Consider the following 23,156-nt stretch of genomic DNA (forward strand, 5'->3'; position numbering starts at 1 on the left):
CAGGGATAGAACTTCTGAAAAATTATACAGTGGATTTTGGCACAGCATTACCTGAAGCAGATAAAAACAAAAAAGCATGTGAGGGGACAACCCACTCCACCGTGAAACAATCTAAAAATATATATATTGTACTGAGACATACTGGGAATCCTTCCCTTCCTGGATTTCCTTTCATTCCTTTCACTCCCTGAATTCCTTTTTCACCCTAGAAACATTAAAAAAAACAGTATTAAGTTCAAACAGTACGCACAAGGGATGCAGATATAAGTCTTATTTCTACTTATTCATTAAACAATTCAGATACTAAGCATGAGTTTCTTGGAATTCCGTTACTGTTATCATTTTGACAATTATTGATAAAACAATGACTGGAAATAAGTCAATGAAATCATTATCAAGAAATGTTGACTCAATTAATTGGGGATGTTTTGTTTCTTCCTGTGTACATTTCTTTATCTGAAACATACTCCATCTTATGACTGTGTTATCAACTGCTCTTTTCAAACAAAATATTTTAAAACTCTGCCTTATCTCAGAAAAGCTAAGCAGTTAGATCTAATTAATAAATGGATATAAGACTACCATAAAATCCCAGGGCTATAGGCTGAACTGAGAACATGAAAAAGAATAATCAAAGAACCAGTTGACAAATTGCTATGAAAATTACATGATTTAGTCAAGAAAATTTAACCTCAGCTTGAATTCAACTACATCAATCATTAGTCAGTCAACAAGTTGTATTTTTCCTTAGAAGACATGTTCAGTGCATTTAAAGAGGAGTAGATGTTAGAAATCTTGAAGAAATCCAGCATCTTCCCAAGCTTTCTTTACTTTGGAAAAAGTAACAAGTCATGGAGGTAGAGCAAGTCCTTTTTCAGACAGTTGTACTTGACTTTTGCACTTTGAATTTTTGTTTACAAGTAAAAAAGTAAGCACTTCAAAAGTTTACCTGTGGGCCCTTAAATCCTTGATCTCCAGGAAAACCCCCTGGCCCCTGTGCTCCTTTTCTTCCCTGTAATAACAGAAATGATTGCTTAAGAATTAAATCCATTAAAAGAAAGCCTAATTCATAGTCAAGCTAAACAAAATAATATAGCATGTTCAACTATTTTGCTACTTGGACCACCAGGAGGCCATACTTTGTCAGCTTTGTCCTTATTGGAGTCCTCAAATACGGGTAGTCTCTGGGGTTCAAAACCTCTACTGGGAATTGAATTCACAAATCTTTGCACTTTACACAACTGTGTGTAGAGCATTAGTTTTAGGAGCCATCCACATCCTAGCGCTTGGAATTGCACATTGTATCTTCACATTTTTTGAAGAGTAGATAGATCAATTGATAAATATGAGGGTGGGTAGGTAGGTAAGTAGAATTTAAAACCAAACAGCATTGGATTCATCCCCGTCTCTCTGTATTGTATCACCAAATCCAGAAAAACAGTTACATGATATGCAAATACATATGATGATTAGGGGACTGGAGGCTAAAGCATATAAGGAACGGCTGCTGGAATTGGGTATGTCTAGTTTAATGAAGAAAAGAACGAGGGAGGACATGATAGCAGTGTTGCAATATCTCAGGGGCTGCCATAAAGAAGAGGGAGTCAAGCTATTCTCCAAAGCGCCTGAAGGCAGGACAAGAAGCAACAGGTGGAAACTGACCAAAGAGAGAAGCAACCTAGAACTAAGGAGAAACTTCCTGACAGTTAGAACAATTAACCAGTGGAACAACCTGCCTCCAGAAACGGTGAATGCTCCAACACTGGAAGTTTTTAAGAAGAGACTGGACAGCCATTTGTCTGAAATGGTATAGGGTTTCCTGCCTGAGCAGGGGGTTGGACTAGATGACCTTCAAGGTCCCTTCCAACTTTATTATTATTATTATTATTATTATTATTATTATTATTATTATTATCATCATCATCATCATCATCATCATCATCATCATCATTATTATTATTATTATATTTTTGTCTATCTTGAATTTTCTGTTACATAGGTATATTTTAATTGTTTATGTCTACTATTATGACACTCTACCCTGTTTTTTTCACAATAATTCAATTAACTCAAGAGTTTTCTTTAAATTACACCTTTTAAAATAAGCTGTCATTATATATTTCTTCATACAGAAAGTCCTCCAGCCTGAATCCTATAATTAAGTCAGCCTTTTCTGTATTTTCTCCAGCTGATAGATATATTGATATATTGGCTGTGTGCTGGCTCAGTTGCCAAATGAGATTTGAGACTGGAGTGCCACAAAACAGGGTGGACTCCAGTTATCTGTCCCAGTTCCTGCTCACCAGAGGTTTAAAAGCATGCAAATTTAAATAAATGGATACCACTTTGTTGAGAAGGTAACAGTGTTCCATGCATCTCAGTGTACAGTCATGTTGGCCACACTATCAGTTTTCTGACAACGCTGGCCACATTAAATGTCTTCGGGCAACACTGGCTCCCTCAGCCAAGAAATGGATATGAACACTGCCCACTAGAGTCAGATATGACTGGACAGGGGAAGCCTTTATCTTTGCCTTTATCTTTACATATATACATACTGTAAGGACTTCAACTAACCACCCAAGAAAGTGAACTCTTGAAACAGGCATTGTCTCAAAAGGATACTTTTATTAGGGATCAATGACAGTAGAGAAGTCAAGGCGAGATCTGGGGGAAAACCCGCCGAAATGGTATAGTTAAGCAAGCAATATTCCTCCTCCCATCAAAGTCATAATGTCCATTTGAAATTCAGCCAATCCACAGGTGGTATGATGTGCAGGTAACGCATCTCAAGGTCTTCTCCAGCTTTTGTTTCTCTGTAACCGTCTCCCTGATAAGGGAGACGCATTCATTTCTCAAGGATAGAGGCAGGAGAGGGAAAGTAGAAAGTGAAAGTTATCCCAAGCTCCCCCTCCCCCCAGCAGAATGGCAGGCCCCAAAAGTAGAATATATATGCAAGGGAAGCCCAGAGATTTTGGGGACCTGACACATACATACATACATACATACATACATACATACATACATACATACATACATACATACATACATACTTATACTGATCTCTACAATATATGCCTGATGGTATAGATCAGGGGTAGGCAATCTTGGCACTTTTATGATTCGAGGACTTCAACTCCCAGAATTCCTGAGCCAGCCATGCTGGCTCAGGAATTCTGGAAGTTGAAGTCCACGAGTCATAAAAGAGCCAAGGTTGCCTATCCCTGGTATAGATGATAGATAGCTAGATAGCTAGTCAGTCAGACAGACAGACAGACAGGATTTCTGGCCTGGATTAAGGACTTAATGAGAGGCCATCAAGGTTGGTTAGACTGGGAAAAGTGTCACTTTTTGCCATGAAAACTACACAGAAAGAGTCAAGATGAACAATATGTCCTTGAAATCACTATAGTTTTATACTTATATTAAAATAGATTTACGAATATATACAGTATATAGCTTTGTTCATTTTCCCTGAATTATGTTAATCCTCCTGATTTATCATTATGGTTGGTCACACAATCAGCCAGATGTTTAGATTGCATTTATTATTTCTATACACCTACTAAGTCCTTCCCAGGACCTGAGATAGGCAATGTTTGATGATGTTAAAGATACCATTGCAGAATGTTAGCTGCTTAAAATAAAGCTGTCTTCTGCAATTAGACTGATGATAATTTTGTCAATGCTGATGGAATTCAGGTGGTCCCCCAGTTGTTTTGAGTTTGCATCCAAGACACTGGTTACTATTGGTACTTTCTTTTGCCACAGTATAGTATAAAATTATTTTATTTTATTTTGTGGTACCACCAGTTCTTGCTTCCAGACCAATGGAATTTCTTGGAGATATTCCAATGCACCATTGTTGCTACTTTATCCTGGCATTGCTTGCAGTCAGTCTGTGCGATCTTCTTGCAGCAGCTAACCAAGTGGCTCCCTGTCAAGTCTTGTTTGCTTTTCCTGCTATGTAATATTTTGTTTTGCCATGTCTTTCTTTCTTTCTTTCTTTCTTTCTTTCTTTCTTTCTTTCTTTCTTTCTTTCTTTCTTTCTTTCTTTCTTTCTTTCTCTTTCTTTCTTTCTTTCTTTCTTTCTTTCTTTCTTTCTTTCTTTCTTTCTTTCTTCCTTCCTGCCTGCCTGCCTGCCTGCCTGCCTGCCTGCCTGCCTGCCTGCCTGCCTGCCTGCCTGCCTATCTATCTATCTATCTATCTATCTATCTATCTATCTATCTATCTATCTATCTATCTATCTATCTATCTATCTATTTGTATTTCACATTTCTGCACTGCACATCTCCTTCAAAGAGGGATTCTTGGCAGTGTACAATACAGCATCAAAATATAAAACAGTACCTAAAAATTAAACAGCTAAAATTAAATTTTTAGAATTAAAACATTAAAAATTATAAACATTTTCAAGAAGGCAATTTTAGCCCTTTTAAAATTAATTGACAAAGGCAAAGAGTAGCTTCTCGTAGCACTAACCAACTCCACGACTGCATGCTCCTTTGGGCTCCCCATGTAAAGCCCAAGAGTCTTTCTGTTCTTCCTTGTTATTTATTACTATTCAATACTAATATCAATACCATTCAGTACATTTGTTTTGCAAGAGAGGCTAGCATATTGCAATGAAAGAAAAAATAGTGTATTAGTTTTCACTTAAACATTTAAAAAGGTATACGTACCTGGGGACCATGGGGACCTCTTTTGCCTTCGTATCCCTGAGATAAGAAAATTAAACGAAGTTAGAAACTGTTTGATGTTTACACAACTATACTTTGTTACAGTTATTTACTTCCAAATAAGCTTGCACAGGATGGCATTCAGGAGACTTCCCTTTCAATCTGTTTCAAGACACTACACTGAATGGTGCAAAACCATTTTGTGGAAAACAAAAATCTTAAGAGATTGGGTAAAGAGACGCTACCAAGGGAGCAGTCAGATAAGAGACCATATAGAGCCTGCACTAGATAGTGGATGGGGCAAGAGTTTCAGAAGAGAAACACACAGTATCTTGGGTTATAAAGGCAGGAAGGAAGACTGTGCTTTCAGACTTGCAAGTCCTATCAATCTAGCTTTACAATAAAGTAGAATTAGCTCAGCTGATTGTGATTCCCCTCTGATTTACCTATCCAAATATCTGAGACAGAGATAAGCTGGTTCAAATGATAAAGATGATCTTTAAATAATATTTCTTTAAGTAACGTATAAGAATTCAAATCATTTAAGGCAAGGATAAAGTACCCATGGCACTCTATAAGCTATTCAACTACAACTGACAACATTATTCATCATTGGCCATATTGCAGCATTACTGACAGTATGGCTACATCTGAAGAGCTTCAGATTCTTCATTCCTAATTTAATAAATTAACTATGAATGCTAGAAGTATGACTGAGCTAAAGAACAATCTGGAGATAGTGAGTTTCTCTGGGTTGATGCATTATATTTAGCCATGGTTTGTTTTACCATACTTACTGAGTGCACCACACTTCCCAACTCTATAAAACATATTAAACAAAACCCAAACTGGTCACATTATAATTTAGTACTACGTGAGTCTTAATATTGAACTCCTCATACAACTATACTTATTTGAAAATCTTGGCAGGCTTTACCCCAGAAGCTCAATATTCCTACTGGCCTCCACTATGGTGATCTCTGACCTTATATCCAGATTAGCTGGACAGTAGCATTGTCAGCCTCAACAACCACAATATGGCAATCTCCAGCAAATATGGAGGGATAGCCATGGTGAAGGGTTTGTTGAATAGGTGATAAAAGCAATAACAGGTGGAATCCCGTCTTGCTTCTCTGTCTAATAAGAGCCCCCAGTCTCACGTACATGCAACAATTTTTCTAGCCTCATTTTTGAGGTACAATAACAGGACTGTTCTGGGACTTTGATTTGTCACTTTCAATGCTGGCATGTGGGGAAGAGCCCTAAGTATGGCAGGCAGCACCCTGAATTCCCAAGTTCATACTTCCATAATTTTATACTTCCAATTTCCATAAGATTAAAAGGAATTAGTTGCTACTTCACATGAGTATAATTTTCACACAACTGAGTTGTATTTAGGGAAGAGAAAGATTTGAGTTGGCAGGTTCTTTTTGTCTGCTACTATGAACAAATTTGGAAATGGCCTTCAATATGCTATCATGAGGATCATTCATAAGGACAATTGGTATAGAATCTTCTTCCTTTGGTTCTTACCTTGGTTCCTTTGGATCCTGGATCTCCTATGGGGCCTGATGGTCCCTTTTCACCCTATAAACAAAACATTGTGTTTGATTTTGAATTAATGAAATTACTTTTTTTCCTAAATTCCATACCTTAATCTATAAATACTCTATTAACCTTCTGCAATTATGCAACCTCCATTTGTGGACTACATATCCCATTTTCAGCATTATGGGAGATTTATACATCATCTGCAGTACAAAAATGCTTTGAGAAATGCAACAGGTAGATTATGGATAGATAGACAGACAGACAGACAGACAGACAGACAGACAGACAGACAGACAGACAGACAGACAGACAGACAGAGATAGTTGATATAGATAGATAGACAGACAGGTATAGATAGAAAGACAGATGGGAGTGAAGATAATGACTGCTGCTACACATTCAAAGTCCCATGCAATATTTGTGCGTGTCACACATGTGCATAAAAATGTGGCAGAACTTCAGTTGCCCAGTCATGATCATCATTGTCACTTTTTGTCCCTCCACATAGATGCCCTTGGTGGATAGATAGTTGTATTATTTTATATAATTTGTATGCTTCTCTACTTATATAATTTAAAACCAAGACACCAACAGAAAATCTGTTTGCTTTGAACAAGTGGTTCAAAGGGCAAGTTGTTACAAATCTATACTAGTCTTCCCTAATATCACACAACATACTACATTTTTATGGAAGCAACTTTCAACTAACATTCCACTGATCAAGATACATTATAAAAAATAACAGATTACCTGTCTTCCATTTCTTCCTTTAAAACCTTTTGATCCTGCTGTGTTATTATTTATTCCAGGAATACCCTGGATATATTGTGAGAAAAAAATGTTTATGTTAGTTTGTCATTAGGCATGTTTCTGAAGTGTAAACTGAACAGTACATTAACATCTTTAGTAAAATATTAGATTGATATACTTTTGTCAGCCCTTTTGAAGGCTGTACCAGCAGAGTTGAATCAGCATCTTAAAACTGCATTATAAACCAAATGGATTATATAAATTAAATAAATCCATCAACATCTAGAAAAATAATACTGGTACCCCTTACAGGGTAGAGACAGAGGAAGGACTTATATAATATACATTTGGGACAAATATTCACAGTAGTTCTCTCCCTAGGGACAAATATGCAATATTTTAAAATTGCAATATAAATGTGTAATATTATTGGCTTATTCTCTTTAACAAAGAGGAACACGTGCACATTAACATTGTAGACCTAAATGAACAGGGATTCTCTGTTAATTCTAACACAATTCTAATCTCTTAATATATCTATAATATACAAATGAGCATAACCAGACAGAATAAGTAAGACCAAAAATAAAGTGAATGTCTTCAATTGTCTCTTATCAATAGCTTTTAAAAAGAAACATTATTATACACAAAAGCACTCATCCTTCCCCAATACCTTTAACCATAGAACAACTCACGGCATTCATTTCCTTTTTTTTTTTAAAAAAAAAAAAAAACCTTTTACCAGATCTCCTTGGAAACCATTTTCGCCATATTCACCATGGATTCCCTTGACTCCTGGGCTGCCCTTTAAAAAACAAAACCTATGAGAAATGTTTCAAGCAATAAGATGTAACTGAGTCTTAATTCATACAAAATGGAAGCAATTTCTGGCAGAGGGCCAGGATAGCTGAAGGCAGTTGGACATCCTCGTTTCTGTTTCTGAAAGGAGCATCTACATCAGTGTTTCTCAACCTTGACAATTTTAAGGCATGTGGACTTCAACTCCCAGAATTCCACAGCCAGCATTGCTGGCTGTGGAATTCTGGGAGTTGAAGTCCACATGCCTTAAAATTGTCAAGGTTGAGAAACACTGATCTACATCCATCCCTCCTTTAAAGCAAATTGCCATGGCCCTAATTCTCAGTGTGAGTACTGGCTCACTATTAGCTATCAATGTTTATACCTTCCTCCACTACAAAGAGAAACTGAGATCATTGTAGTATGGATAGACATAGAACAATATATCAGTAACCTTCTTTTAAAATACCAAAATGTTATGGTATTGTTTTTTGGGGGGTGACATTAATGCTAGGTTGGACCTCAGTTATTATATACTTTATACCAGGGGTAGGCAACCCAAAACACTCAAAGAGCCACTTGGACCCGTTTCCTACCGAAAACAAAACACTGGGAGCCTCAAAACCCTTTTGATATATAAAATGAAGATAACACTGCATATATCCTTCGGAGATTTCTTTCTCCCATATTTGGGTTGACAGGGTGCATCAAAAAGCACTCAAGGTAATTCTCCTCCCCTGTCTCTTCCCTCCCTGACACAGCTGACAAAGTGAGAAAGAGCCTGTGGCCTAGAGGTTATCACAGCTGCTTAATATGCAGACAGCCCAGGTTCGAATCTCAGAAGGGTATGTCTTGGTTGATAAGAACTAAAAAGTTCGAAATAGCTATTCCAGTTCTCCCTTAATTCTTTGTTAGCAATCCAAATTTTAAAATATATATACGAAAACAAATATATATATATACATCGGCCAAACTACCAACATCGTCAGAGTGTAAAAAACGCCAGATCCGGGAGTTAGTTTATATAACTGGCCGCCTCTGCACTCTAACCTTTGAACGGGTCATTGGTCCACTCATTAGTACCGGCTGTGCTGTTTTTATATATAATAAAGGTAAAAAAGGATATATGCCGTGTTATCTTCATTTTAGATGTCAAAAGAATCTCTCTCTGTCTCTCTCTCTCCCTCCCTCCCTCTCTCTCTTTCTGCCCTTGGTCTTCCAGTCCTATTCCCCCACTCTCTTTCTCTCTCTCTTTCCCCCCCCTCTCTCTCTCCCTCCCTCTTCCTTTCTCTCTCTTTCTCTTTCTTTCTCTCTTTCCTCTCTCTCTCTCTCTTTCCTCTCCCTCTCTTTCTCTTTCTCTCTCTTTCTATCTCTTTCCTCTCTCTCTTTCCTCTTCCCCCTCTCTTTCTTTCTCTCTCTTTCTCTTTCTCTCCCTCTCTCTCTTTCTGCCCTTAGTCTACCAGTCCTCTTCCCCTGCTCTCTTTCTCTCTCTCTCTCTTTCCTCTCTCTTTTTCTCCCTCTCTCTCTCCCCCCCTCTCTCTCCCTCTCTCCGATCTTCTGCTCACCTGGCAAGCTGGCTTCAAGCTGTTCTCCAACAAGCTCAGGGGTAGGCAACCTCGGCTCTTTTATGACTCATGGACTTCAACTCCCAGAATTCCTGAGTCAGCATAGCTGGGCTAGCTAGCTCTCTCCTGCCCTTCCTGCTTCCTGCTTCCTGCAGAGACACAGCCAAGGTAGGAGCCCCGCCCAGTAAGCTTGTCGGCTCATCGAACAGGGTGAGGCCACTCTATTTTTTTACACACTATTTTTTTACACACACACACACACACAGAGAGAGAGAGAGAGAGAGAGAGAGAGAGAGAGAGAGAGAGAGAGAGAGAGAGAGAGAGAGAGAGAGAGGGAAGCACAAGTACCTCTCTCTGTCTCTGTCTCTGTCTCTCTCTGCAAATGGCAGAGGAGGCTGGGAGCCGCAGGAGAAGGCTCAAAGAGTTGCATGTGGCTCCGGAGCCATAGGTTGCCGACCTGAGTATAAATTGAATTTTTACTCTTATTGTAAGACTTGGAAAATATTTGTTTGAACAATGTGGCCTCATCCCTCTCATTCAATGTTCAATGGCTCTGAGTGCCATTGTTCTTATAGCTGAAACCACACTGGCAGAAAAGGGAGGTACCAGAAAGTTTGAAGTGCTGCTGAAATATAATTCCTCATAAATAAATAAGGGAACACATTCAGCAAAATAAATCCAAAAGTAAACGTTCAATGTATTAAGGTGCCTAAATGCCGCATATCTTGTAGCGTAAATATAGCAATCTAATAAAAGTAACATAATTAAGAGGAGGAGGTTTGACCATAAGGCAACCATCACTATCTTGACTTAAATCCTAAAACTTTACCAATGCAACATAATTTATTAAGCGCCTTTCAATTTGTTATTTCTACCAGAGATCTTATTCAGTTATGATTTTTTTTCTTTTTTTCAGATTGCAAAAATCACATGAGCAAAGCCTCACTTCTTTTCCATAGATGATGGTATCAAATGACCATACAAAGGGAGGGTTTTGATTGTGCAGTGTGATTGCCATCTTCACCTCAGCTGGAAAGGAATTAGAATGTTTGGAGTTTGGAATGACAGCACTCTGCATTTCAAACATGTAAACCAAATAAATCCAAGTACCTGGTTGCCAGGGTCACCTTTTTCTCCTTTAAATCCTGGAACCCCAGGGGAGCCCTTGGAGACAAAACATCTCTTGTCATTAAATTTATTGATTTAAATTAAATATTTAATCAAATTTAATTAATTAAACAAACTAAGCACCATTAATTTAGATGGAACACTAATAGAAAAAGAGAGAAACTGATCTTACTGGCTCTCCATTAATGCTATCAAATCCTTTTTCTCCATTGCTTCCCTGCAAAGATAAAGCAAGTGGTATTATCACAAAACCTTTGATACCAAGCACAAAAAGTATAGCATCCAAACTATTTTTTCTTTTAGCTCTTTTCAGGTTTTAGTTTCTGAAAGGGAGAGGACACAGTCAAATATATCAAGCAAACAATTTTAAAACTTTGGAAAACTTTATAAGACTATTATTACTTCCATTTGTGATCATTATTGGTTGTTATATTATTTGCAGCCAGTCATTTCCTAATTGGAAATTAGGAGACTGGGAGTTCTAGCCCTGCTTTAAGCATGAAGCCACCTGGGTGACCTTGCGCCATTCTCCTTCTCAGCCCTAGGAAGAAGTCAAAAGCAAAGCACTTCTGAAAATATTGCCAAGAAAACTGCAAGGATTTGTCCAGGTAGTTGTCAGAAATCACATTTGGAGACACAAATTACACTATAGTGGAATCCTACCATATATACCACAGTAACCCTGTGGTGAGATGAGCGGCCAATAAATTTGATAAATAAAATAAAATTACATTTCAGGGATTTGCTATAAGTTGGACCATTCCAGAACATTTTGAACTAGAGTTCACATAGTTTGCTTGAGAATTCTGGGTGTTATCATACCAACTCTTCCAGAAGGTATGGAAATCTGGCATTTAGGATTGTAGCCATGCTTCAAGACTACAAACTAGATATCTGAGAAATCCTTTGGATAGTTGTCATTTATATATTCATTTTGGTCCAGGGTTTTTTTTTTGAGGAAGTTAATAATAATAATTGGCAATTAACTCTTGAATGTATTATACAATTTACAAGTTTTATAAAAAGTTGTATTTTTGTAAAACAAAGAATCATGTTGGATAGCTGCCAGAGTGATTGCAGCAATACATTGGAAAACTAAAGTACTTGTCATCATTCTTTGGAACAACATTTTTTTAAAATGTGGAAACAGCTGTCACTGAATAAAGAACACATCAGAAAAAGCTCCTGAACAAATCATTAATTCAAATGCTGTATCAATGAGCCAGTTACTAAGTAATTGCTTTCATTTACCCAATTGTCTTTCTGGGCAGAAATGCAGTATTAGCTTACAAGGTAGGTGGTAATATCTACTTACTCCTGACTGAAAATTAAATAAGATCTAAACTTCTTATGTTTGGATGAGTGAGTATCAGAAAATTCCTGAACTATGAGCTAGACTGGGAAATAAATTTAAAAAATCAAACAAACAAAATCTGGAGGAAGACAATGGTTTCCATAGTGTTGCCAAGAAAATCATGCAGATGATTTCATGAGGTCACTAGGATTCAAGCTTGCCCCCCAACAGATTATATATATTATCTTTCTTTAAGATTTAATTGTATTTATATCTGCTTTCAAACTCCCCCCCCCTAGTTTTTTGTTTTATCTTATTTGTCCTTATCTTCTGTAAATCACAATATTTTTTGAACTCCTTGTATTACCCTGGTAGACTTTAAATGAGTCTACACTCATTTTTACCAGCTTGGATTGAAAAGGAAGACACACTTTCTCCAAACACAATTTTTTGCCTACTTTGGCTTTCCATAACAAAGTGAGATCACATTCTTTTTATCTTTTGACATCATGTGTTGCTACATTCTAATTTATTATTTTCTTGGTTGAGTGAATATTAAAATCCTCCTCTGCCTCCAAATAGCAAATATCAATAAGAATATTGAGGATATTGCAATTTCTAAAAATGGGAAGAACGGGGGGGGGAATAGCTTGTCCTCGTTTGGATAGGATCTCTAATTTGAGCACACAATACTTTTCTTTCAGTTCATGCTTTTAAATTAAGTTTCTGTACCTTCTCACCAGTTATTCCTCTTTGTCCCTGAAAAAGAAGAGAGAGATCAATACAATAATCTTAAATGCAGGCAGTGAGTTAAAGAACTTTTTGTTAAAACTTTAAAGGTATTGGATAAATACTTTATTTCCTACCTTAGGGCCTCTATTGCCTCGGCAACCGCTGTACCCTTTATCACCATCTGATCCTGGCACCCCTCTTGGACCCTAATAATAGTGAAAATTAAAAGAAAGTTTATTGTAAAGAATTTGTATCATCTCCATGTCATAGACAGAGAATGCATTGGCTTTCACATGTTGCCAAATTATACGTATGCATGTATGCATGTATGTATGCATGAGTATATGCATGTATACACATATCCCATTACATGATTCTCTTTGGGGATGAACAGCATTATGCAGAGCACAAGAAAAGAAAAAAGAATGTTAAATTGTAGAAATTATATTCATAGATCTTTAAACTCTGACATTTTTTTCACAGAAACTCAAGATAGTTTTACACGTTTTTCTTTACTTCTAGAAAGCTACCTAGCCAATCACAACCTTTTCTGATATCCGGGTCTCATTAAGACTAATGGAATAATTTTTTGAAATATGTCTCTGCTGGACCAGATTCTGTGGGCAATCTGGGTATCCATAAAAAAGGGTAACAGAAAGAAAATAATACACAGCACTTTGAAAAAACTTAACAATAACACCAAAGGTTCTCCCAAGGGATGTCTAAACTGTGTCAAGCGTAAGTTAGAAAAACAGGAACATATTTAATGAAGATGGAAAACTTTGAGAGAATGAGTGAGCAGAAGTAATGTAATGTAGAAGTAATGCTACACAGTACAGAAACACTGCATGTTGTTTTGATTCTTATCATGATTTTTAAATTTTCTCTTTTTGGTAAATGCATGTAATGTAATTTAATAACTTACAGGTGCTCCTTCATCTCCTAAGTGTCCTGGGCTTCCTTCAAAACCTTGAGGTCCCTGAAATTATGATAAGAATAACTGAAATAAAATATCATTTAAAGAATACATAATGATCCTATCTTGTGCAAAGATTAATTATGCCTCTTAAACTAAACTGTCTAAAGAAATAGATTTTTTCCACCTTTACCTCCATTCCATATCTTCCTTGTTCGCCTGGTTCTCCATCTTCACCAATGCATTTGCAGTACATACAGCAACAAGTCCGTTCAGCAATGTTACTCTTTCAAAAAGGAGATTGGTCACAGTAATAAAAATTACCAGTCAAAATAAAATGTATCCTTTTATCAAGTATAACACCAAGAAAATAACGTAACAAGTTATTTTAGCATCTCAAATAAGAACCACTCTCAAATTGCATTTTTTCTCAGTTCATTACTTTGTCTCCCAGTCTTAAAAAAGATGATCACTCAATTGATTTAAGGAGCTAGGCACTTTTCCTAAACATTTATTCAGTAGTTTTTGTTTTATTTTGTTTAGGCGGAGCATTTTTGCCAAAGAAAGATATTTCATCATGTTTATGCTGTCTTCTAACGTGATTTTTGTTTATGTGGGCAGGAGCCACAAAATGCACTTTCCAGTTGTAGTAGCCTATCTACAGGGAGAAGAAACATTTTTCTAGATTTCACAAGCAAATAATTTGAACCTAAAGCAGGTTATTGCTGCTCTTTTCAGCACAACTGGGGAAATTTGTCCCAAGTTGCTCTCTATTTTGTTTCATAGGAGAAATGTAGGTTAATTTAGTAGGGGTTTGTTGTTGTTTTTTGTTTTTTTTGCTTTTCTTAAGTCATTGTCTTTGCTTTCTGATATATCAAATGCTACAGTAGAACACAAAAGGAGAACTTATAAGTGGGGGGTTTCTATTATGTTGAAGTGGAACTTATGTCTGAGTGAATATCAAAAGAAGAGACAAGCCACGCAGATGAGCTATGCCAAACAATATAATCATACAGTTACACCACACCAAAGTGCTTTATTCATAGTTTATGGCTTACATTTTCTATGAATCAGTTCACTGAACTATGAACTATCAAACTATGTTAAAAACTAACTCTAGCTTCATTCAGTTTGCAAACACAGCCAATATTAAAAGCTGTACATCTTATTTGCCTTCACTTCATATGCAGTTTATGAGGAAAAACAATGCAAAAAGCTTTACCGGTTATCATTAATTAACAATCCAATCTTACAGGATAGGGTAAAACCAAGGTAGAAGGTTTTCATTTTTCTCTGTAATGTGGATTTGTAGTGGAAGGGCAGGAAGATAGAAATATTGTCCTTTATCTGTAGCTTTTTACAGTCTTGTATTTGTTTGTATCTATAGAATTGTGTCTGTAGAATTTAGAAAGGGAGGCAATCCATAACATTCTTGACAAATCCAACATACATTGGAACTTTCTGGACTGCTAGTCTAATGGCAGATCTTTCTTTCACCTCTCAAAGGATTGTAGCCAAGTTTCTTGGCTCTCAAGTCACAATAGTTCACCTTTATCCCATAGATTTAAATGATATTTCACTTGTACCAATTTATTCTAGACTTAGGCCTTTAAAATTGCAGTCCTAACACCCTCACAAAGTATTTGGAAGGATTTATTTATGCCTTCATTTTTCCTGAATTGCTTACCATGTATTTGAACAATTGACTGGCAATATCTCTCATGCCAATATTCAGCTGGATCTTGTAGCCGTAGCCTTTTCCAAATTCAATGAAGTGCATGTCATTAAAATTTGAAGCTCCTTCCAAAACCACAGTTATTAATGCATCCAATCCTGGTTAAAATATTCATGATTATTTGTAAGTATTCAACTAGACTTTGTAACAAAAAATGTAATACTTGCAGTTCATTCTAATACAGGTCTTAGGTTTTAATGGCCATGTAAAGATATATTTTTTTATAATGAGGCCTACAGAAACTGTAGAAGCTCTGATCGGGGAAAAAAATCCAATGATGAATTTGATTAACCATCTACATTCCCACACAAACATATCCCCTACTTTTCCACATTTAAGCAATTTATCTCCAAGTCTAGAATAATGCCAGGTATGTTGTGGAGGACTACAACAGATGGAAGGTTACAGAGAAGATTAGACCAAGAGTTTAGTGAAAATGGAACCTGGTCTTAAGGAAAAGGGTTACGAATTGGACCTTAAGCAAACAAACATTAGCTTTGTGCTGCATTTTGTCATAGTTTAATACAAACTAAACTACTTAGAGTTGTAGACTCTTTTATGCAAAATACTGCAAGATATGAACTATGATTAGTTAAGGAATATTAGAGTTGAATGCAATATCTAAAGTGCTTAATTATAATACAATAGAGAGATTAATATGAAATAAATACACTGTAATAACAGTAAATGCTTTTGCAAATCATGAGCCATATAGCACTTGTCAGGCTTCTCTTGGCAAACTGGCACACAAAAACTTAACAACTTCTAATGTGTATTGTATAAAAGTTAAGAAACCATTATGAAAGAAGTTTGGCATCTGTTATATAAGTTCTATTTATTTATTTATTTATTAAATTTGTTTGCTGCCCATCTTGCCTCAAGGCAACTCTGGGCAGCTTACAATCTATAAAATCAATAAAACCATAAAAATAAACATTTCTAATAATAATAATACAAATTATAAGTAAAAGATGGGGAGGGCAGGATTTGCGGGGAAGGTGGAGGAGGGATCTTCTATTGGTCTCCATTTATAGTGAAATTAGTGTTCAGATTCTTGGGCTTTTCTCCCACCAAACCTATGACATGAGTAAGAGACCCAATTTCCATCTGCTTCTTTTTTTTGCAACAGACAAATCTGATATCAGATAGTTTTTCTCTGACCATAGGAGAATTAACTATCACAACACTTCAGCCATTGAAGAAGTTGACAGCAGCAGGCATATATTGCCACTTATTGACCAAGCATAGAATTGCATTAAAAATACAATGAGCCTAATTTGTTCCTTTTTGTTCTATTTGTACCTTTGCTTTATCATGGCTGATGATAAGTTTTTCTGGAAAATTAAACATTTAACATATAACCCTTATCTTAAACATCTGAGAATCAGGTTCCATTTTTCCTCTTAAACTTTCAAGGCCAATTACTATGTCCACAACAACTTGCCAATTTATTGTGTCCAATACATCCTCTATCTCAGATTTATAGCTCCCTATTTCTCTTCTGGTTTTTGCCTGGAAAGGATTTTCTTTTTTACTCAGAAATATGGGAATATAGAATAGTTACATGAAGTTAATAAAACTCATGACATACCTTTTTTCTTCAGTTCTTCTGATTTGTCTTCCAGCATTTCTATTCTATCATCCAAGCCATCTGAAAAGATTAGTAGTACCTAATATGAAAGTAAAAATAATAATGTGTGGACTGTCTAAAATTGTATTACAGAGAAATGACTATGAGTACAAAGGATTAAAAACAGAAAACTCACTTTCCTTCTGTTTGCAGATTTGATTTGGAATGTTTCCCAAAGTGAATCCAAGAACTCTGCAGTAAGATGAGATGCATTGGTGATGGTGGTGCCCACAAAACTGTTTATAAGTTTTTCACTATCAATTTGGAACTTTGATGCCACTGGTGGATCTGTGTTTTTAATTTTCAATGCCACACTAGTTTGTGTTTGTGATCCTGCATAACAGCTTAGGCTAGTTAAAGATGTGAGAGCACTTATAATTTGAGGAAGATAGAATTCCAGCTGGGGCTGTCCATGGAATACATAATCACCTTGATTTTGTGAAGAGACTTCTATTCCCACAACAATATCCATGAAGCATGCTATTGTTTGTTACAAAGAAGGAGAAGATAGCATCAATTTCAATCAATTACTATCAAAGGAAAAAGAAATAAAAAAAACAAAAAAGAGCGAAAGCATGGAACAGTGGGGAAATTGTTGTGACTAGCTACGTCACAACATTAAAAGGAAAGCCATGAAACAGTTAATTCAAAAACCTAAAACTTTGGATAATTTAAATCGGGGGTGTCAAACTGCCGGCCCACGGGCCGGTTTCATCATACCGGAGCCGCACCCACCCCATTGCCGGCAATGGCAAAAAAGCTCCGATACGTTGCGCGACGTCATGTGACGTCACAAGTTTGGCATGTCTGATTTAAATATTCATCACTCTAAAGCAATTAGAAATTTATTCACTTTTACTGTGAAAATGCCTAATATGTACCTTCTGAACCTATATCTGATTCAAAATGCACTCACATTCATATTTTTCATTAATTTATGATTGAATGCATCAATCCAAATTCACCTTGTAAAAATATTTATACCATGAGAATAAAAACAATTAGGGGCATATTGAGCAAAACTCACATAAACATGAATTAATGTATGCATTAAGACGGGTATACAAAAATGTTATCTTGGATTATATCACATGAACTTATATAAATGTTCATATGGGTTTATCTAAAAAATATGCAAACTGATAACCAGAATACCACTAATTACATTTGGGAAAAAAGTTAACAATAGACTTTAGAGATTTGTCCATCTCTAAACTAAATCAGAGATTAAGTCTATTTTGTTAAGTTTTGCAATTGTTTATGGTAAATATTAGGTTACATTGACATGTGCTTTAACAACAGGCTTTATTTCAACTGAAAAGAAAATAATCCTTGTTCTTTTTGCCCCTATTTAAAATAATTATAGGTGGCACACTTTGAACATTCACCAAGATCCATCTTTATAATATTAGAGATCAGATTTTTGTAACCTTATGATTAGATGGAACAAAAGACACGTAACCCATTTTTTTCCAAAAGGAAAGATATTGAACTACTAGAGTGCTTGAAGTGAGAATACTTACATGTTTTATCTTCTTGCTCACAAATATCATCAACTAGTCTTTTTTTAATTACCTTCAGTTCGCTGAAATTATCAACTGTGTATTTTCTGTCTGAGGAGCCAGCTATCTGACTAAGCTGCAAATGGTCAATTCTCCCTACTCCTATGGCATATATATCAACGCCTTTCTTTCTCAGATCTTCTGCTGCTTGAACAACTCTATCATGTGACCTTCCATCAGTGATCACCAGCAAAATCTGCTGGATCTTTTCATTTATTCTGCTGCCACCTTCTGGAGTAAAGTAGAGCTTCACTTTCTTAAGGGCAGCACCAATATATGTCTGAAGTCCTTCCATCTGTTGAATGTGTCTGATTTGATTTTCAAGTTCTGATTTGCGTGAGAAAATATTGAGGCTGAATTCTTCCTGGTATCTGTCACTATACTGAGCAATACCAACTTGCACATTGTGGGAGGTGTCAAACGGATGAATTAAATCTTGTAAAAAATTCTTCATCTTAGTGAAATCACTGTCACTTATACTATTAGAACCATCAATCAGGAATACCAGATCTGCTGGAATTCCACATTCTGCAATAGAGAAGAAAGAAGATTAAATATAATAAGGGATGAAAGTAGCCTAAGTCAAGCTTAGAGAAGACTAACCAACAATAGATCCTGAAAAATAATCAGATGCTACAGACAACCACTGAAGGTTCTGCTTGTATTTTAGTTCTTATTTATTATATTTACTTTATGTTAAAGCTTTCATTATGAAGGAAATTTCCAGTTCATAAAGAGATTATGACCTACCAGTCAGAGATTTCAGAATACCCTAGGGATTTTTTTTGCTCAATCTTCTTACTTCTGGCTTGATGATACTAACTCATCAATTTATTTTGACTGAGCCCTGGAGTCCAACATACACATATTTCAGCTGAACTATAATTCTGTAAAATAGGTTGGTAGTCATGCATAAATGCAGGTAGTAAATTATATTTTGCCATAGAGATAAAGGCCCCATGGTCCAGAAAAGTGTTTAGGTTTGTACTTCCTTACAATATTATTTCGTATTAGGTCTTATGTAGTTTATTTTCTTGGTAGACATAGAATTTCACTGCAAGACTATTACTCCAATATACATGTGATTAGAATTAATAAAATAAGCATTGTGAATGACCATCACTTTGAAACTAGTTTCTGGTTTTAGACTGATTTTGTGTTTTATTTACAAGTCAGTAAATCACAATACCATTTCATTGTGGTACTTCTTTTTTCAGAAACATTTCATTATTTTTTTCTTAAAGAAAATAGCCACCTACCTGGTTTTGAAACACCACAAATGTTATCAGATAATCTAGGATAGAGATTTTTCAGGCCTTCAAATGTATTTACATAGAAATATCTGTCTTCAGATCCTGCCATGGCCAAGAGTTCATCTGGCTTGGCTCTTTCTATCCCAATAGCATAAATCACAATCCCGCGAGCCCTGAGATTCTTCGATACTTCTTCAAGGTTTGCTGCATCATGGGAATCCCCATCAGTTATCACTATAAGAACTTGGGGAATGTTCTGGTGCTTGCGGCCGCCATGCTTCTTAGAGAAAAGATTTTCTGAATGACGCAATGCCTTGGCTGTATAAGTTGTTTCCCCAATAGGTTTATCATTCTGAATAGCCTCAATAATTGCTGATTTGGTGTTGAACTGGTTGAGATAGAAAAATGTTTCTGGCTCTGCAGAATATTTGACTGCTCCAAACTGAACTCGATCATAGCCAACATCAGATTTTTTCACCAAGGTTATCATGAAATCTTTCATAATATCATATTCTTTGGGATCTATACTTCCAGAACCATCAATAACAAAAACAATATCTAGACGTTCTATTCTTCGGCATTCTAAAATAAGAATAGGATGAGCAGGTTACATGAAAGCACGTCAAAATATCTCTCTCTTTTTGGGTAAAAAACATTTATATATGCCACCTATCTCATCTAGAGGTGACTCTAGGTGGCTTACAAATCAATAAAAATAATACAAAAACATTAAAACGATAAATATTAAAACTGCAATTGAATTAAAATTCATGGAAATTCAATTAACCAGGGCTCTCGGGGTACTCTTAATACCTGTTACAAAACCATTTCTCTAGAGGCCTTCACAATGTTAAAAAAAGGTAGGTCTAATAGCACTATCGTGTTTTCTTATTATAAAGTTCTGCAACAAAATGTTAACATTCTGTAGTGCAATTTTATTTTATGATGGTATAATTGTTTTGAATGAGCAGTTCATGTTTCCTTCCTTAATCAAGTAGAATAGCTGCACTATGAATTTGCTTCAGAATCAAGCAACAATTTTCTAATCATCTCGCTTGCAACTCAGATAACACTTCTTGAGTTAGTTTATTAGACTAAAGTAAGTCAAATGTCAATATGAATGCGAAATAGTTGAAATTTATAACTGTCAAACCTTTGTTCATTACATTTGAAATAACTAAGTAACTATTACAGGCAAGCTTCAGGAATACCCATGAAAAATACTTGGAAACTTCAAATAGTGCAGAATGAAACTTCAGGACTTTTGACTAAAATCATGGGGGAGATGGCTAAGAAGGAGGCAGGTATCTCTATCTAAGCAGCTTCACTGGCTGCATCAACAAAGAAAATCCATGACATCTTACCTAGCTCTACAGCCAGAAATATTACAAAACCCTAACAGCTTCCAGAAGTTATTAGACTATAACTCTTATCACCCCTGATTATAAATCATGGTTGCAAGGGCTCAGAATCATTGTCACTCATAGAAGTTGGAGCAACCTTACGTTTATCTGAACTGATGAAAAGATAGAGGAAGAAAAACACCAAAAGACAGAAACATTATTCTGGAGAGTCTTCATTCAGTAAAATGAAGTGTAGCATAAGCAATATAATATCATCTTCATGTTGAATGACTATTTCCCTTAGCTCTATAGCCAGTAAAAAAAAAATCCTCTTTTAACCAATGCATGGCAAAATTTAATTACATTTGAATGAAGTTTTCCTATAATGTACTTTTGAATTCTGTAGAAAGACTTGCTGAACTCTGCAATGTTAAGCTTATGTTATTGAATTAGGTTCTATATTTAGCTAGTCTCAGTGGTGGGATTCAAATATGTGAACAACCGGTTCTCTGTGTGGATGCCACTTCCAAAAGTCCATTCTGGGCCTGGGCAACAAAAAATTAGCTACCGGTTCTGCCGAACTGGTGCGAACTGGCTGAATCCCACCACTGGCTAGTCTTCAATTTATCACTGGTTGCTGTTCAAAATTACAATGCATTTTTTAAAAGAATACTTATAATCCATTCTTGAAATTATGACTGACACACTCCTCCCCCACAGTCATGTGATTGCATTTCAGATCCTTAGCAACCAGCTCAAATTTACAACCAGTTGCGACGTCCCATGGTCCTTTGATACAAGTACAATGTTTTTTGCCATTTTCCAGCAGAAAACTGCAACAATCCCCATTAGATATGTTGATTTCACTTAACAACCAGATGGTTTATTTAACAAACATGTGATTTGTTTAACAAGTACTTTACAATCATCAAAAACACATGGTGGTAACATACACCTTAGCTGGCTACATTGTGATTGTAAGCTGAGGACTACCTGTACAACAGTCAGGAATAAAAAGCTAAACAGCTTAGATATATTTACATATGTATTTATATATTTACGTAAATCTGTAAATACTGTGTGGAAGCAGCTGTGCTGGGTTTACAAAGTGACCTTTTCGACTGGAGATCCCAAAATATCATAAATGTGGCCATACTGCCCAGTGAACCAGCTAAACCTAGTATTTCCTTCAGTAGTCAAATGATTGCCATAGACCTCCCTGGCTAAGCCAATCCTGGCTAAGAATAGACTGCAGACAAACAAGTGTGATAGTGGCAGTGTTCTAAAAAAAAGGCCTTTTACCAGATGACATTCACACAATCACAGTATTTTTATCATGGGATATAAGCTCTCAGCATTTTGCCTTCTGCCTGCTTCTCATTTTGATGAGCAATACATAGAATGGCCACAGTATCTATATACTGATCCTAAAACTTGGCATACTTTGGACCTTGATACATCACCCTTCTTTATATTCTGTTTGATTTCATTTGTTCCTATTTAGGATCTATTTAGGATTGTTTATTACTGCATTGAGCAAATTGCTTAAGATGAATTGGTATGTATGTTCTACTGCCTAATCTTGCCCTAAAAGGGAAAACAAGATTTGGAGACTTGGGTTTATTTTCAGGAGCCTTCAAATGAAATTAGAGAGATGTGTTCATTTAATTAGCAGTGTGAGAAAAAGCAACTGAACATAATAAATCAGAAAGTCAACCTGCAATTAGCTTTTCTAGTGTGATACTGCCTTAGGAAATTACTCTTAGCAACTATTCTTGAACAGAAAGTACAACAAGCCAGATTGAACAAAACTAAGGGATTGATCTAGTACTTTGTAGTTCAATGTGATTCTGTTCATATATAAGCATAGGTTTGACCATCTTGGCTCCGTTTCATACCCATTTTATAATAGCGATTGACCTCTTAGCTTGTCTTTTATAATGTCAAATTATGTCACCAACACTACACAGTAAATAAAATCCAAAGGTCATTCATCAAGATTAGGTCTGAGTGATTATTTATTTATTTATTTATTTATTTATTTATTTTTTGGATTTATATCCCGCCCTTCTCCCGTAGGACTCAGGGCGGCTGACAATCTATTTAAAATACATACAAAACAATACAAATTTAAAATTAATTAAAAGGAATATTTAAATATTTGTCAAATTTTAAAATATAATTAAAAACCCCCTAAAAATTACCCTAGGCCAGTCCTGC

General features: G+C 35.9%; 1 protein-coding gene across 1 annotated transcript in view; it reads right to left on the reverse strand.

The window, feature by feature from the left end:
- Window positions 1-23,156, reverse strand: part of LOC107286069 (collagen alpha-6(VI) chain) — a 64,378-nt gene that overhangs the window by 18,482 nt on the left and 22,740 nt on the right. Inside the window, exons 7-23 of the mRNA XM_029283821.1 lie at window positions 19,600-20,175; window positions 18,302-18,868; window positions 16,915-17,258; window positions 16,740-16,818; window positions 15,101-15,246; window positions 13,607-13,699; window positions 13,423-13,476; window positions 12,632-12,703; window positions 12,498-12,524; window positions 10,644-10,688; window positions 10,454-10,507; window positions 7,723-7,785; window positions 6,981-7,046; window positions 6,213-6,266; window positions 4,683-4,718; window positions 950-1,012; window positions 143-205 (exon numbers count right to left, since the gene is read on the reverse strand). Coding sequence (XP_029139654.1) covers window positions 143-205; window positions 950-1,012; window positions 4,683-4,718; window positions 6,213-6,266; window positions 6,981-7,046; window positions 7,723-7,785; window positions 10,454-10,507; window positions 10,644-10,688; window positions 12,498-12,524; window positions 12,632-12,703; window positions 13,423-13,476; window positions 13,607-13,699; window positions 15,101-15,246; window positions 16,740-16,818; window positions 16,915-17,258; window positions 18,302-18,868; window positions 19,600-20,175 — 2,402 coding nt within the window. The remainder of the gene's footprint in view (window positions 1-142; window positions 206-949; window positions 1,013-4,682; window positions 4,719-6,212; window positions 6,267-6,980; window positions 7,047-7,722; window positions 7,786-10,453; window positions 10,508-10,643; window positions 10,689-12,497; window positions 12,525-12,631; window positions 12,704-13,422; window positions 13,477-13,606; window positions 13,700-15,100; window positions 15,247-16,739; window positions 16,819-16,914; window positions 17,259-18,301; window positions 18,869-19,599; window positions 20,176-23,156) is intronic.

Source organism: Protobothrops mucrosquamatus, unplaced genomic scaffold (assembly GCF_001527695.2).
Source record: "Protobothrops mucrosquamatus isolate PMUCROS unplaced genomic scaffold, P.Mucros_1.0 scaffold243, whole genome shotgun sequence".
Taxonomy (NCBI): domain Eukaryota; kingdom Metazoa; phylum Chordata; class Lepidosauria; order Squamata; family Viperidae; genus Protobothrops; species Protobothrops mucrosquamatus.